This window comes from Charadrius vociferus, unplaced genomic scaffold, assembly GCF_000708025.1.
Source record: "Charadrius vociferus isolate BGI_N301 unplaced genomic scaffold, ASM70802v2 scaffold228, whole genome shotgun sequence".
NCBI lineage: Eukaryota > Metazoa > Chordata > Aves > Charadriiformes > Charadriidae > Charadrius > Charadrius vociferus.
This window is the reverse complement of record NW_009649864.1, coordinates 2,183,848-2,201,765: the sequence shown is the minus strand read 5'-3', so window position 1 is coordinate 2,201,765 and position 17,918 is coordinate 2,183,848. Positions and strand designations below refer to the sequence as shown.

Here is a 17,918-nt window from a genome sequence, read left to right as displayed (position 1 = left end):
AGCAAACAGATGGCTAACTACAATGAGTAGGATCTACCCACACAGAAATTCAAAGGAAAACAAAGAGCTACTCACTTTACAGTCACTGCTGCTCTTCGAGCTGTTCTGTGCATGAGGATGTCAGCTTACCTTACACTTCCACTGGAAGAGTACAGCTCTGGTCTTACCTGAGCTCTGAACAGCAGCTGGGTATATGCCATTCTGCATAGTTCAGGATAAAGTAAAGGCAGAGGCTGGACATGCCTCTCTCCCCCTTTCATGAATGCAAAAGTTACTCCAGGCTTCTCCACAAAAGGTACAAGCACACACATCCTGACCCACACCTAACAGCTTGAAGAGCAAGTTAGCTGTACTGCTTCCTAGTACGTAACTGCCTTTTTCACAATCCAGGAGTGAGATATTGGCTTTATTTAATTCAATTATATGCTACTCATTTTTACATAAACCAAAAAAACCCGTATTTTTTGTGTACAATATTCCTCTAAGTGCTTAAAAAATATTACAGATGTACATATCAACAAATGGCACCACAATCAATGACAAATGCAAAATACTTCAGAATAACATTTCATCGAAAGAGCAGTACATCTAGCAGCTTAGTAATGCACAGCACATCCAACCCGGGAAATATCCTAAAAGAGAAAGAGAAAAAAAGATTTACATTACCTTAGAAGTCCTTATATCCCAAGCTTTAACTTCTGGGCTGAACCCTCCACAAATGAAAATATTTGACTCTGTAGGGTGAAACTTCAGCACGCTGATCCTAAATTCATTTTTGCTGCTAAATATCTGCTTCCCTAAAATAAAGTGAGAAGTGGAGATTAAAATTTGAGCAGAAAATGAAATGTGTTATCCATTTCAACCCGGTTTCAAAAATATCAAGGCTGTCAAAGGTGAATATGTTTATATTAACACATTTCAAGTATCTGGGGATACTCTGATGTACTGAAAATACAAGACTCAACTCACTCCTGCTCATGGGCCTCTCCACTACCGACTACTTCCTACTGAGAGGAGAGTCCAAGTGGTTTCCTACACTAAGAGAAGCTCCACCGAGGTCCCAGCTCAGTTATCATGCAGGATTAAATCTACAAACCTAATGACTGAATGTTCCCCTACAGAGAAGTCATAGTCTTTCTTTCACTGGGATAAAAATAACGAGAACAAAATATTATATGTACAGAAATACCACATCTCAAACTATACTACAGCTCTTGAGTTGTTTACTTATCTTTCTGTGAAGGTAGGAGCGAAACTTCTTGAAAGTAGGAAATAATTTGCATACCATGAAGGCAATATGAAAGCAATAGCTGTTCCCATGGATACACCATTCCCAACAGTTAATTGTGTACACTAATCTCCACAGGATCCTGTGGTTAGTAGCAATTGGATTGTCGACACTTTCAAAGGCAACAGAATTCAGCTAGGTTAATTTATAGGACTTTTCCACAGTCCGCTGCTTCCTTTCATCCTAACAAATTCATGATATTAATGTATATTCACTGAAATACCATTTTTGGAAGAGCAGCATGGACTAAGATAGATACATTTACTTGGTTTCACAATTTCAGTTGTGCTTTATAGTCTACATATTACATATAAAGATCTACATTTAATAAAGTTACTGCTTTAAGCCACAGTGAAGAAGGCACTGCAGAAGTCAAAAAGAACCCTTAAAATACAATGACAAAAGCTTCTTAAAATATTCATTAATCTACATTCTTAGCAAGTGAGAGTTGTCTCAAGATGGGCTTTCTTAAACAACTGAAAATACCTTGAGCTAAAAACATCAGTGATGAGTGTAAATACTGTGAGGTGAATAATTCAGAAAAAGACTCATAGATTTTTTTTTATGCTTATTTTATGATTTGGAGCCAATTTCTTTGATTTTGTCATAAGTCCCATTTTCCCCATCTGCTGAACTCAACTTACACAGTCAAGAGGCTATGACTTGTCGAATTATCTATTCATTTGTTTTAAAGAAAAGAAAAGAGAGATTTTACTTCATCACGTGTTCTTCAAGCTAGCACGGAGGGAGCATAAGGGAGAGGTGAATGTTGTTCTATGTGAAAACAGGGCTTTGTAGGGGTTTTTTGTTCTTTTTTAATGGTTTCTCCACTGATTACTCATGCAAGAGCTAAAGGGCCTCTCTGTCACTACTGAGTGAAAGATTTAATGTAGTCCATAAGTTCCTTCCCCAGAGAAAAAAGTCACAAGGACAGCAGAAGCCCTCCCTGCAAGTCATACGCAACAGTGACCGTCTCTCACCATGGGAGCTTTCAGTACCCCAATAGCTACAGAAGGAAAAAGACTCCGTAGGGAAGAAAGAAAGTATTAAAATCATCTGTTACAGGAGCAACAAATATTGGTCTCACGTACACCACTAGCAGGAATCATTTGCAGGCTTTAGAAAATTCACATACACATGCATCTTACTCTCATCCACAGCACTTGAGAAACATACTGAATTTCCCCATGGAGGCTCACTAGTCAGTTTAATAGCACTTTGCTCCCAAGGAATTTGGTTCCTACTAGTACCTAGTTTAATAAACACTCTGTTAATACAATCAACAAGTTTTTAATAGTACTGCAGCCAGAAATTAGCAAACTGCAGCCTACCTGTACTATTCCTGTCAAACAGCTTCACAAAGGACACATCAAGGAGGTCATAGTTCTCCATAAAGTGTATTGTCTAAATGACATTAGATATATACATAAGTGATGCAGTGGAACTCATCATCTAACCTTCCAAAAAATCTTAATTGTTTAACTGATTTTACTGAGACCTGGTTTTACCTCCACAAGACTTCTGAAAACTGCTCCTTCTATAACGCATACATTTTTCTTGCCATTGTGCTCTCCACAAATGCTCTAGCCCAAGACATGAGAAAGCCAGGTAAGACACAATCAAAGAAGACGTGCACTACATTGAAGATGTATTTAATCTACTAACTACCAGATCTGTTACCTTTTCCACAGAAAGAAGATTGATTTAACATAATTTATTATTACTTAGTCCATCTTTCAATCTCATCCCCAGCTGCTTCCAAGTGATTCAATCATTTGCTCAATATTTTCTCCAGAAACTAAAATTCTCTAATTCCCTACTTCATCTCCCCCTGTTTTAAGACAGAAGTGGGCACTGTGTTTGCCATTTTCTTGTCTTCTAGAGACTGTTGTTTACCCAGAAGCTCTCACAGCACCCAGATCATCACAGTGTAATTTTACGAATTCTACATTACAGTGTAATACTAAAGAAAATTAATGCAAACAAGTTGAGCATATCATTCACCTCTATACTCTTTAACCCCTCCTTTTTCCTATTTTAACCTGTTTGATTCAGTTATTAACCATGCTAGCTTTTTGACTGGTCTGAGGAGCAATCAGAATACATTAATCTTAAAAGTTCAGGGTCTCCAATTAATGCTTTGAAATACAACTCTCTCTCTCATTCTCTCACTCCCCCAAGTGAAATTGAATCAAATGTCTCTTTTTGGAAGCTCAGTAAACAGTGTTCTGAAGATTCTGGCATTATTAGATGCATACACGAATTTCATTCTACTGCCACGTGACAGAAAATGAGAAAAAGGCTGGAATGGGGAAAAGAAGAGCATGGGAGCAAAGAAGCAGCACACAACGTACCCAAAAGAGAAGGATCACAATAGTGCACCACAGAAACCCTCCTATTGCTAGAACTGAGATTTATGCACAATACACAATCTAAATCAGACTGCTTGCCATACAAACATGCCTGAACCCAGCAAAATGAACCTTCCTGACATTTATATGAATACATCCCCTAAACTCTTCCCTTTTAGGTATCAGGACTGCAGGGCTGAAGTGCTGAGGCACATTTTTTTCACAGCTGTGAAACCTCTGTCACTAGAAATCTTTCAGAACCTCAGAAACTAAGGACAAATATCCACCTGAGAGATGAACAGATCACTGTGGAAGATGAGGTGGGGCAAAATAGCTCATGCAATTCAGTACATTAAAACAATGACTTCAACTCAGCCCCCTTCTGTACAAACTTTATTTAGTGTGTTTTACTACTTTGAGCGGAATTTGCTGCTTCCCGTGCTGTAACTGTGCTGTGACGGAGCCTAGCCCCATGCTTGGGAAATCCAGCTGCAGTGGTTGCTGGAGATCCTGCCTCACCTTTCTGGCAGTCAGCATTTACAGTTACGTATAATTTTGTCTACAGTTACTCAGTTTATTAACATTAAACACATTCAACCTTTCAGGCCTTATTTTAGATATTGCAAATGATATCCTTTGAGCAGAAGACTCCCTTATCCATAATAGAGTACAATGGGTATAAATCAGCAACCTTGTATACACCTCTAATGTGTACATATTTATTGTATTTTAGTTCCTAAAGTCAGCATAACAAAGATTCAACCAACTCATAGCCTGTAGAAAATTACATCTTCTGAAAATCTATTTGGCTAATTGAGGGAAAACCCATACCACATATCATTTTCCTGTATGAGAGGTTGTTATTCCAAAGCAAAAAGCAAACGTTTCTCTCAATCTTTAATTTTCACAATTTCAGTAACAATATCTACTACATCTTTGCAGTGTGTTTTATATTCTGAAAGTGCTTTAATTCAATTCTTCATACATTAAAGGCTCACCAGTAACATACACAGTATGAAAAAAATCTTTAAAAACATCTTGAACATATGTTTCTGCTTCTTTATGTTGCAGCCTACTGTGAAACTGCTCAACTATGAAATCAGATATTTTAAAGGCTATTTAACATGGTGAATTCTTCACAGAACATCAGCACAGTTACTGAGCACAGGATGCTTCTGTAACTGTGTTTAGTGGTTCTCTGATTCACACCTCTACCTGCATAATCCAATACACTTCCTTATGCTAATCTGTAAAGAAAAGTGAAGCCTAAGACTTACAAGGACATGAAAGTGATCTTGCTAAGCAGAATGGATTTCCCTACCGTATTTACAAAAAGACATAAGACAATATATTATAAAAATAAAAATCTTATTACAGTCGCAATATCTGTCACGCAGAATAGCAAGAGGAAAACTAGATTGATCAGACATAAATTGTTCTTAACAAACTGCTGTTGGCTGTTACTTGTCCATTTTATCTTGGCATGCTTACAAATTGCTTTACTATTTTCCCAAGAACTAAAGTTATACTGACGATATGTTTCGTAATTTTTTCCCCCTACATAGTCACAAGTTTCTGGAGTGCAAAAGTGCTTGAAATATTAAATTATTTTATCTTTTACCCTTGGAAATGTCCCCAAACTAAAAATTTTTCTCTATTCTTATTGCAAGGTCATTACATTAGTGATTATAAAAAGTAAAATGCTGTTACCTCCTAGCTGGAGCGCGACCACTAAACTATGTTCAACAGATTACTTGAAACTCCTGAATTTTGGGGCGAATCTTGAGACCTCACATCAAGGATGTCTGTATGCATTCCAAAGAAATAATTTTTTTTAAAAAAAGAAAAATCAATCAACTGGGACTTTTTCTGAGGTGTCATAAAAAAACTTCATGCATATTCAAACACCATACTGTCTGCATATTACTGGGAGAGAAGGGAAGGAATAACAGAAGAAAGTCCCAGCTCTCCTGTGGCGATGTTTATGTATGAGGACTAAAACTCCTATGTGAAGAAGTGGAATTACATTAAAAATAATAATATCTGTAGGACAACCAAATTATAATATAAAATAAAATATAGAAAAGCAAATTTGGACAATCCTCTTGGAGGTAAAAATTGTTCCATTAAGAAACTCCCAAAATAACATAAAATAAAATTAGTTAAAAAAAAAAAAGACTTATGTGACCATGTTATATATCATCTGAACTTTCCTTCAAAACCAACAGCTTAATTTCAATATCCTAGTCATGATACTGATAAAACTTGCAAAATAGTGTGGAATTTCAATTCACCATTATAAATCTGAGGAAGTTTTATTTGAAATTAAGCTCAGTCCGTGAACTAAAATACAACTGCAGCATTTGGCAATGCAGGAAATGTGCCAAAATTTCTTGGAACATTCCCTCTGTCATAATATTAAAGAAATGAAAAGTATCTACAGTATGCAAATAGTATCAACCCAGCCAATGTTCTGCCTGTGATATTGTACCAATTCATTTGTGACTAATGAAAAAAACACTGATGAATAAAACATATATTCCAAAAATAAAATAGCTATAAATAAATTTTAAAAATACACTTACCCTTCTAAAGTTGCTAGAGCATCTCCATCACATCCAGATGTAACAGAAGTTAAATGTCAAATGTACTTGACCTAGGACTGTTTTAAAAGCTTTTTTTTTTGAGTGCTCTTTGAATATAGCACTATTTACTACGCTGTAAATAACAAAGTGTCTGAACTATCACTAGTAGAAAATGACTGCAAGTGTGGTGTTAGTAGAGACGAGCAAAATGTAACAAAGTGAGATTTTGTCTCACTGGTTCAGACCGCTGCAGCATTATCACATTTGTGAAACTTTTCAAAAAGCTTTATTTTTTAAAAAGAAATAATGTATATAAAATAGCACCAAAAAAAAAGCACCAGCCTGTTCTGTTGCACATGATTAATCCATTTCAGATGCAGGACTTCGCATTTGTGTATGTTGAACTTCATGAGGGTCCTATCAGCCCATTTTTCCTGCTTGCAGCATCTTAGATCTTCTTATATATTAGAACTTTCAGTGATACACTTGACAAAGGGATAAGGTTTGATGGTGTAAAACTGCAGGATAAGATTTCATGGATGTGTCTTTTACCCTTGCATCAGGATTTCTATGCCAACAACAAGAAAAATTCTGCTTTGTGATTCACTAATCACATTAGATTTCAGTGTTTGTTTCTATTACTATGTTGTTCAGATGACAAAGATTTAAAAAAAAAAAAAAAAAGAAATCACTCCAGAAAATGCAATATCCCAGGACAAGGGATACCGAAACTTAAGTTCAAGCTTAGAAACAAAATCTCCTGGAGAATTTATTCTAGCACTGCTTGTTACAACGATGTTGCCATATTCCTTTAAAGAATCTCATAACTAGATGCCATCAGACCCAGAACAAACAATTACCTAGAGCAAAATTTTGATTTAATAGGGCACAAACTATGGTCCTAACAGAAAAATAACCCCAAATGACAAAAAAACCCCACCAACTAAGCAGCTCAATACCAATACTGTATTTGCAACCTTTCCTAAACTTTTAAAAGTAAGTCTATTCAGACTGTTAGGTTTCTTTTGGTGAAGGACACATAGCAATTTTTATAACACAAATGTAATATTTAAAATCTATACTGAAAACAAAGATGAGAACGATTAGTCTTTAGCAAACATGACTAGAAAAATGTTGAACCAGAAGAACATACGCAAGAGACAAGAGCATAGAGCCTTAAAGACAGTATTATTATTTATAAAATTCCACCAGCATGCATGTACTGCATTTCAACACACTGGTAGTTAATTCAGTCTAGCAATGGAAAGTAATTAAGATTGAAGTCCAAAAAAGTATCTAAAAGTCCTCTGTGAAGGAACAGTTCTAACATCTATCTGAAGTTAATCAAAGAAGAAATCATCTCAGCACTGATGAAGAGTGAGGAGGAAGGAATGAATGATTCAGTGAACTAATGTAAATCAAAATCTTATAGCTGCCTTAGTGTTTTTCAAATGGAAATGAGGCTTTTTATATCAAATTGATTTGGATTCCAGAGGCAAACTGCTTGCCCTGTTTCTCTGAAAAGAATTGACTGAAATGCATGAAAAAAATAAGTAACTTTACAACAGGGAAGGAAATCAGAAACTGGCCTGCATATGTAGGAAATCAGAATAAAATTCCAATCATTCATATCATACTCATATCCAAATGAGATGCGTATCACTGAAAGTCAGGTCCAAACACCAATATTACAACTGCAGCTCACAGGAGCTGCGAGGAATCCTGCGTCCTTGAAGTAAGGCAATAATGAATATCTGTTTTATTCAAGGGTTATAAGCATTTATTTTGCATTACACATACAGTTTAAGTAGTTAGAAATACTACATAACTCACAAGTCAGTAAGTAAAAAACCATTTATAAGCTTATCCATTTTGAAACTTAGTAAATATAACTTGTTACTGTTGTCATTGCCTAAAACACTAGAGATAGCTTCTTTCAAATGAACCACTACAATTAACTTAACCCACACTACTCTCCCATTACTGGATAGTTATGCAAAGAGATGTTAGAAATTAATGTATAGGATTAAAATTACATATCTTTGAAATTTGTTCTATGATTTTATAAAATTAGGTTTTCCCCAGAGTAGTCCCTTCCAATGACTCAGGCACATAAAATCTATTCTATTGCTATAAATCCCATTAACAGCAGTACCCATTGTGTTTAGAATTTGTAAGCACTACAGTCAAAATTAAATTCCCCTTGGATTAATAAGATTCAGTTATATATGAGACTAGAAATGAGAAGGTTGCTGCAATGAGACTGAAAATAAAAAAAGACAAGTCGTCTGACAAAATTAATGTCTTGGTATATTAACCTCATGTACTACTACTACATGAGATATATAAAGCTCTTTCCCCCATTACAGAACCTGAATATTCTTGAAACACCAATATTCCGTAGCTGTGTCAAATGTTTTACATTCCCAAACTACAACAGCTCCCTTCCAGCCATCATTGAATTCAAATACTTCTGGTATGACAAATGTTGAGAAAAATAAGTTCTTAGAGCAAGGAAAAGAATCTTCTTTTCATGTGAACATTATTCACAAGTTTCCTGGCCACTTTCCCAGTTCATCTGAATAGAATTTCTGCTCTCCAGATATTCACATACAATGTACTTCTTACTTTTACGTAAGAGAAAACCCAGGTAGACAAGAACCGCTTGTAATTTTTGTAGTCTTACAAAAAAATACTGCACCTTTGAAGGAGTTAAACATTTAAAAATAAATTTAGTGGAAAAAATAAAATTCCGTCTCTTCAGTTGAAAAGCTACTATTTTAGGCCTAATCATTTACCCATACACAGAGATGCCCTGTTATGTACAGCCTCAATGAATGCTGCTGTATGAATACTGATAACATACACAAAGGATAGAAGAAATACACCTGATAAACTTTAGCTTGTGAAGGAGACATGAGGAGAGACAGCATCCAGGAATCTAATTGTTATGGTCACAACAATCAAATACCAAACCAAATTCACAGCTGCATCAAAGCAACACAGGTTCAGTCTCAAGGTTTCATATAAGAATTTAAGTTTCTATACTCCTAATAAAGGTCCTGTTCAAAAAGAAAAAAATAAAAATCACCTAATTAACTTCAAGCACAAACTTAAAACCAACCCAAGTGAGAATGAGGTACAAGCCTATGTTTAAATTAACCATATATAAAAGTGTCTTCAAACGCTTTAATGAATGATCATGACAGAGCATAAAAAACACGTTTCATTCTGTTCATCTGTGCGGTATCTGACAACAGAAATTATATGTGATCATGAAGTTAAAGATATGTCAGTTTTCTTAAATATCTCCAAGTACCCTTAATTGCTGAGATATTTTTTTAGTGAGGACTTGTTTCAAGAATTCTAACTTTGATCTATAGATTTTATCTGTAATTTTAGAAGAAAGAATAAGGCTAATGAGATCCAAAGTTATCTATATTCAATAAAGATAGGGCTATAAAGCACCCTTATGTGACCTTTACCTGTTTCTACATCAGTTAAATGCAGCATGGAATCAAAGCCCCCACTGAGGATCCTTCTTCCACAAGATGACCACCGGGCAGCTCGGACAGCGCAGGAGTGACAGGAATATGTTTTTAAACAGCAGCCTGTATCTACAGCATCCCATACCTTAAAAAGAAGCATAAGGACAACTTTGTAAAGAATCACAATATTTTTTTTCAAGGTACTGATAAGTAGCTACAGCAAATCATCGTGGCTCAGAAAGCTTTGCATTCCAAAGTTGTATCTGTTAAGCTGTAAAAGTCTGTTTGAAATAACTGCACGGTTGATTAGAATTAGGGCATTTAATTAACAAGGCACAAATCAGTAATACGTGTGCATGACTTGTATTATTTCTTGAAATGTCTACACTGCTCTCAATGGCAATTCATCTTATACTTTCCCATTTGTAATGCTGTCCTGTCTCTGTGCAGGCATGTATCCAAATACATTTTCCCTTTAAACCATTTTTCTTCCAAATTTTTGTCTCTATCATATCTTGCTTGTCATCGAGTAAGAGCAATCCTGGCAGATTACAGCTTTCACATCTACCTATAGATAGGCTATTATCATATTTGTCACCCCGTTTGTAATTTTCACTGAGGTGGCAGATAAGAATAACATCATGTACCTACAGGAGATTTCTAAGGACTGGCCTAAGTCCTCTCATTTTTTAGTTTCTTCTGGACAGAATTAGGTTGATGCTGAGCACTTCTGAAAATCCTATTCTACTAGTTATCCACGGGGTTTTAAGTATAAAACAGCTAATATTTTTAGACTATAAATAGTCCTGCTCATATTTTTAAAGTTATTTTTAAAGATAAAGGTGGAATGAGTCTGAATTATAATTTCAGTTACCAAATATAGTTCACAATAATCAAAAGCACATCCCTTTCATGGTGCTTTTTTTGTCAGTTTTAAGATAAAATTAGAAGTTTAGCAACAAATGACCCATAGAAAGATCCAGTATGCTCACTTCTGAGCCAGAAGGATAAATATCAAAACTATTTTCCCTATGAATATTCTGCTTCAGTAAAAGCTAGATTATAAAATACCTTATGATTGTACGATACAATATAATACCTGTTGAGTCGTCTAATAAAATGGATACCAAAAGCTATAACCATACCAGTAAAACCTACATTTTATTACTTCTAATATTAGTAGTACAAATAAATCATTTTGACAGTGCTTCATGATAGTTTTATTGCAGTTTCAGTAAACCCAAGGCAGTTTATTGCTTTAGAGTAACCATTTTACTTCATGGTACTTCTCTTTGCGATTAGTCATTTTCACCCTACAAAAACTCGCAGGATGAAAACAACACTGACTATGAGCTTAGAAGGTTATTCTGAATTTTGTCTATTCTAATCAATTTCTCAATTCTAAGATTGTTTATACAATGCTGGAAACAGACTAGGCAATTAACAGAATACAAAACAATTACTTCTTTTAAAGTGAGAACAAATTCAACCTGCATGGACATTGACACAAAAGCACTGAAGTACGAAAACAAACTGGACTGCACATTTGTGCATTTTAAAGGATATTAAAAACAAAAACATCTCAGTAAATCAGAAAACATAAGTAGATGTTTGCTTTCTTGTAGCAACAGTACAATTCACAATACAGGAAAATGTAAAGGGGAGAAAAATGCAAGACTTCTGGTATTTTCTTCTTACTGGACAGAAAGGACTCACTGACAATATCATTATTACATAGTCCATACTCAGAAAACAACATTCCATTATAGAAAATTATTTCATCAAAGTATCTTCTAGCACAGAGTGCAGTTCTGCAATGTAAAGCAACCAATTATTATTAATTATTTGAATAGTCAGTTAAGACTGGAACCGTGATGGCCATACCCTAAGTATTCTACCCTATCCACCAGAAAAGAAATCAGGAAAATTTTAATATTAAACTGCTTTTGAAAGTAAGTTTCTCTGCTTTAATGAGTTTTAATGAACATTTCAAGCTTCACAGTATTAAAAAAGGGTTAATTGTGTCTTGGAGGGCTTTTAATATGAGGAAGCTAATGAATGAATCAAGATGAAAGGAAAAACAGGTGGTACATGCTTCAGATATTTTCCTGTCATGTTTTAGTGATTAAGTATGAAAACTCAATTTTCACAAGAAGGATGAAGTAAAGCAAGTTCAACAGCACTTCTGAGTTGCCGCTTGATTAAAAAAAAGCTGTATAAATGGAAAAAGCGCACCCCTAAAGCTGCTCATTTCCCTCCATTATGTGAAACAGAACAAAGGATCGTCTCTGGCAGATGAGACCATGCACTGACGATGCACAGGGGACAAGTTACCGAATGCCACATTTCTCTCCACTGTTAGGCTTTCCATCAGCTCTTTCTGCTCAGGTCATGGCAGTGCTGCAATGCCTTCTGGAATTAGAGCCGCATGGGCAAGGCAGTCTCAACTGAAGAAATTCACTTAGCTTATTGCCAATTAATGTAAACTTTTAATTACAGCTTCAAGTATTGAGGAAAAAAGAGTAAGAGCTAAACAAGGCCTTAGGAGAGCACTTTCCCTCCCCACCTCAGCCCAACACTTCTCCCTTATTCAAGGTGTCCAAGGCCAGGCTGGATGGGGCTTTGAGCAACCTGGTCTAATGGGAGGTGTCCCTGCCCATGGCAGGAGGGGTGGAAGTAGATGATCTTTAAGGTCCCTGCCAATCTAAACCATTCTAGGATTCTGTGATTCCTACCCCAGCTCCCCCTGTTTCCCCTGGGCCTTACACTCAGTCATTTCCCCTTCGGTGAGACAACAGCCATCACAGGGCCTAGAGGTTTCTTGTTGCCTCTCCCTGTGCCTTACTCTCTTCATCCCCTGCTCGTCGCTCTTTCTACTTCCCTGCTGCTTCTCTCCAGATGTACATCTCTTCCCCTATCTCCTCCTGTTGCCTTCTGTGTCCTCACACACATCCTCACGTTTCCTCATGTGTGTCCTTATGTCCCCTGCCCTCAGCAACTGCTCCTTTTCTTCAATATGTGTGATCAGAGGTACCACATGCTCCTCTGAAGTTCTGGCCCACAGTGGGTTGTTTTCCTCCTTTTCAGAGCGAGCTGGAACCAGCTGTAGCAGGACAGGGCAGCTCACGACCTCCTCCCACACAGGGGAATGCTGCAGCCCCTACTACCAAACCCCACAGTGTATGCCCAGTACAAGCAGCCAGTTCAGACAGAAGAGTTCAGACAGACCTCCATCAAGATACGGTCCAATGCAAGTTCACTGGAGCACACAAATGTACTTTTAAATAATGCCGAGAGGTGCCACTTCTGCTGTGGCTTCACAGCTTAATGGACAGAGAAGTCAAACAAGGCAGCAGAAGAGGATGGCAGACCCTGTCTTGCTGTGCATTGGCAACACTGCAAGCTTCATCCAGGCACATTCAATCCTAGGTATGGTTCCATATGACCTGCCTGGGGTATTCCTTCAAGTCTCATGTCTGGTGAATTTAGCTTGGTGTAACTTTGATACATTAGCGTGTGCCTTGCAGTGAGGAAGATACTGTGATGTGCATCCCCAGATCAGTTTCACAGTTTGAAGTTTCAATATTCATCTTCCAGAGGAAAAGGGAAGCTCTACTTGCTATTTGCAAGAAGTGGTATTTGATATTTGCAGTTAGCTCTTCAGCAATCACTTAAAGATGTAGTGATGCCCACAGAAAATCATAAAAAGGTGAGCCACTGCATATCAAGAAACAGAAATAGGTGTGCAGAACCCAAAACAAGGCAATTAAACAACAAGCTATGCATCTTCTGTACAAATAAGAAATCATGAAAAGGTGGCAGCTGTGAATGCTCAGTTGTAACAGAACATGTCTGTCCCAAGTTACAAACACTGTTCTGTCTCTAGAAGTGATAGAGATGTTAACAGTGTTACGCCCAGAAATGGAGAATCTTCTGTATTTCATTACCAAGGAAAGATGCTTCAAATCCCCTCCAAGCATCATCACAAAACCACCATCAAGTCTGTATTTTCATATAGAGTCTCTTGTGTAGTTTCCCATTCCTGTGGTATGGCATTTCTACTGCCACATTGGAAATGTGGCTAGAGGGCGAGTTCCAGCATACTCCATCCAAAGACGAACGTCTACTCAGCAGCTGGTACTCACTCTGTACAGGCAGCCGCTGTCGTTAAAAAAAGGAGGAAGCAGGTTGCAAAGGGATGAGTCCTTTGCCTGTGAGTTAGTTTCTCTGCCAAACACTGACACCAGACTAAAAGATTCTCCAGGATGAAAGGCATTTCAGGGTTTTTCTTTCAACTGAGATAGTCAAATGCTTCAAGAATAACTTGTGTGGAAATTACTTTCTTCACTTTTTCCACATGCTGGATATGCTGGCTCAAATCAGGATGGAACAATAAGCCTGAAAGACTGCACGGGTGTCACCAGCAGAGTTGATGAAATAACCCGCATCCCCAAAGAGCATCTAATATGATGCCTGAACCCAGAAGCATGTTCTCTAAATTACCAAGGTAAATAATAAACTAACAGACACTAATCATCTGGTTTAGAGCGTGGCAATTCTGCAAAGAATATAGAACTAGGTTACAATATAGCCACCGGACCAGCCTCAAAAGAACATTTTTTCAAGGCCTTGTACAAACCAGGGGACAGGAGAGTCCCCTAGGAATTAGGATCATTAAAAACTTCCTATTTCAAGTGAGTGAAGTTGTAGATCATGCCTTCTCTGCCAAAACAGAAGATGAATTGCAGACTTGTATGGAATAGGATTCCAAACTCATTCTTCTGAATGGCGTCTACATATGAGGTCAGAAAAGGGATTTGTATCCAAGAACAGCCTGAGGCTGAAGGCAGAGGCCACAACACTGTCATTTAGAAAGTGACAGTTGTAACAACTACAGTTTTAATTTCACAGTGCGCATTTTTAAGAAAACAAGTGTCTTAGAACTATTTAGAAAGCTGTATTTTAAATACCAAAGGCTGCTAACTATAAGCATACCTAATAATAAATACCTTTAAAATAAAGGTTTATAAAATAAACTCATAGATCTACATGGAATAGAGGCTTACATATTTAGTACATAATAAATTACTCGGGCAGGAGGAACAGTTCAATAAAAAATACCCAGGCTGAGATATATATCTTCCTTCACATGCATTTAAACATGTGTATCAAGTATTATAGGACTAGACACTATCACACGTCTGTCTGAAAGGAGGACAGATTTATATTCAATTATTTTTACCAAGAGATCAACCTTTTTAAGTGTTGTTGCTTAACTTCAAAACTCAGATCTTATGGGCACTCAGCATTATTTTTAGATGAAATACTAAATTCTCATTAAACCTGAGGTTGTTCTTTTATCTTGTGATGTCAGATGTGATTTTAATTGCTCAGTTAAAAGTTAAAAGCATACATTTCTGCCTGCTACTCTGAAAATACTGCTCACTGCCACATATTCAAGCAATATTTTATGTTATAAACAGTAATCAGCCCATCCTTTCCCTTTAGAAAGAATCCCGAAAAGAATGAAATATGCAACTGTCATTAGGAAAAAGGCGCATATTACTGTATTATCACCCCTAAATCTACAATTATAAACTAATGAATTCTCCAATATTTGAAAGAAATAAAGAGCCAAGACTCGAAGCTTTGAAATCAGCTAGTTCTTTTCAAACATTTTTTTCAATGCCTTTCTGGCATTAAGGTATCATGAACACTTTAATTGCATTTTTTCCAATTTTATTAAAATTGGCTTTAATGTGTCAAGCTGGTTCATATTTCACTACTAGTTCCTACTCTTCTGTACTTCACTATTTATAACATTGCGTTTCCATTTCTTTTCCATCAACTGCTTTCATTTCATTTCCTCTCATATTATAGAAAGTATGGTGATTACATAGTTATCTGCTAGGATTAATATATGGGGCCAAAATGGCAGGTACAAACAGCCAAGTGACAAAATTGTACTAGAGATTTCTTACAAAAGCAATTTTCTTTTTACTTTCTCCGAGGCAAGTTGTAATTCGATTGCTCTTTCACATTCTTCATAATATTTGGAAATAAAGGCTTTAGAAGTTGCTTTGTCTCCTGTATAGCTTAGGAACGTTGCGAAAACACTGTAACCATCATTTTAGGTAATATACCCAGACCTCCTTACCCTCAAGATCAAAAGTTCACAAATCATGTAAGCAACTAAACAATATAACAGATGAGATTTATTATAGGTGATATGTTTCCAGATCCTATTTTCTGACTGAAAGCTTTCAGCAGAACAGCCCCTGAAAGTAAAGTACTTTGGGTTGAAGATAATAAACACTCTCTTGGGAAGTCACGAAAGAAAACAGAAAGCAAGCATTTGATACTCAAGTAAATAGCAGCCACAGAAGAATGTTCAGGGGTCTGCTAGGCTATCAACCAGATCATAGGACACAGAATAAAGGCTTTTACCTTACCATCCAAACTAGGCATTCATTCCTAGAAAAAAAAAAAAGGTCACAGGAACATAAGCAGAGTTACCAAAGTAATGTGAGAACTCATGTAGCATACAAAGACTATTAAATTAGGAATTGAGCACATCTCTTCCATTGTCATTCTATGATTATCTATAACGCACTTGCCTCCAAGCAAATTAGATTGCAGAAAAGAAAATATAGCAGCCTTACTTTTAGAAAGAGAAAGGTGCATCTATTCAAACAGACAGTCACTAATTGCACAGTGAACCCAAGAACAATGATTCAATTGTGATGAATTAGAGGTTGGAAGCAAGTATCAGGAATTAAGTTTTATGCATGTTGAATTTGCATGCATAAAGGAACTACAGCAGAGCCAATCAAGAATACTAAACAAGAAATTAATTTCTGGACCATTCATAACAAAATTAAAAACTTTTTTAAAAGATTGATTCAAGTTAATGTCAACATAATATCCATACTCAAGGAACAGAACTCTTCCCCCTCAATTTAACTACTTTGTGCCATTCTTCTGTAACTACCAACTTCTTTTGTCAATGGCTCCTAGTACATGAACAACAGAAAGAAATAGTTCCCAACTTCTCAATCAACCTAAATACAAAGATGTCATTTAAGAAACAGCCCTGTTCAGGGATGATGTGGGACAGTACTGAGTTACAGGAAGAATTACTATGCTTTGACTAGAACTCCCTCATGCTCCCTTTCAAAGCATGCTCAGGTTGCTCCACAGACTTGTGAAGCTGAAGAGGCATGATCCTCTCCTTTCCCTTTTTGGAATAACATTGCTCCCTGGTGTGTCTCAAGAAGAAATAAAACTGATTTTTTTTTTTTTCAACTGCATAACTGAATTCATCTCTGAAATTTGAACATGTCATACATGCTAACATGCATAGATTCAAGAGAACGGTACTCCCTGAACCATACTGCTTTTCTGATCTCAAATACCTAAATACTTTAATTTCTAATAAATACAGTAAAGAACGAAGCCCCACACTATCTGTAGAAAATCACATCTTTTCTAGTTTGCAAGGCAGGCTCAGGTAGTTTAAAAGGTTCTTTGAAGTCAATGGGCCAGAGAGCAGCAGTAGTCCCACCGAAAAATTACAAAAAGTTATTTGCTGCTCCTGCTTCTTCAGACTCCCTGCTTGGATGAGGTGCAGCTTTGGGCAGGATTGCAAGAGTTAGGAGTGCCCCTTGGGTATCCCTAACCAACAGCAGTAAGGATAAGAACTCACTCACACACACAAGTACATTCTTTTGAGGCAAGAAAAAGCCAGGAAAAAAGCAACAAAGAGCTGCCAAGTAATAAATAGTCAAGCATTAGAGTTGGTAGGTGTGCCTAAGCCTCTCCAAGCCACTGCATGACTGAAAAAAAATCTGATCTTGAACGGGCACACAATGCAGTATGGATAATTTCTTACAGTACCTACAGGAATATTTTGAATACTTCATTGTTGTTTCAATTAGTGTCTTCTTAAAATAGTGAGCTAAATATTACAGTTTTTGTAGAAGGTAAAATTTGTTGAAAGAATCACAAAACGGATCACTGTATTGGCACTTTTTTGTCTAAACATGTAGTTAAACTGTGTAAAAACTGAGAGCTAAAGCCCAGGAAAAAGTATGAGCTAAGGTCTACCTGTAAGTGTTAATAAAGTTATTTTCATACAATTATGAAGGATGTAAATAGATGTTCATATTGTTATACAGACTATCATTAATGACATTTTGGGCATACC

General features: G+C 36.6%; 1 protein-coding gene across 1 annotated transcript in view; it reads right to left on the bottom strand.

Moving 5' to 3' along the window:
• The window catches only part of WDR25 (WD repeat domain 25), a 62,353-nt gene that overhangs the window by 17,019 nt on the left and 27,416 nt on the right, over positions 1–17,918 (bottom strand). The window contains exons 2-3 of the mRNA XM_009891043.1: positions 9,710–9,857; positions 667–797 (exon numbers count right to left, since the gene is read on the bottom strand). Coding sequence (XP_009889345.1) covers positions 667–797; positions 9,710–9,857 — 279 coding nt within the window. The remainder of the gene's footprint in view (positions 1–666; positions 798–9,709; positions 9,858–17,918) is intronic.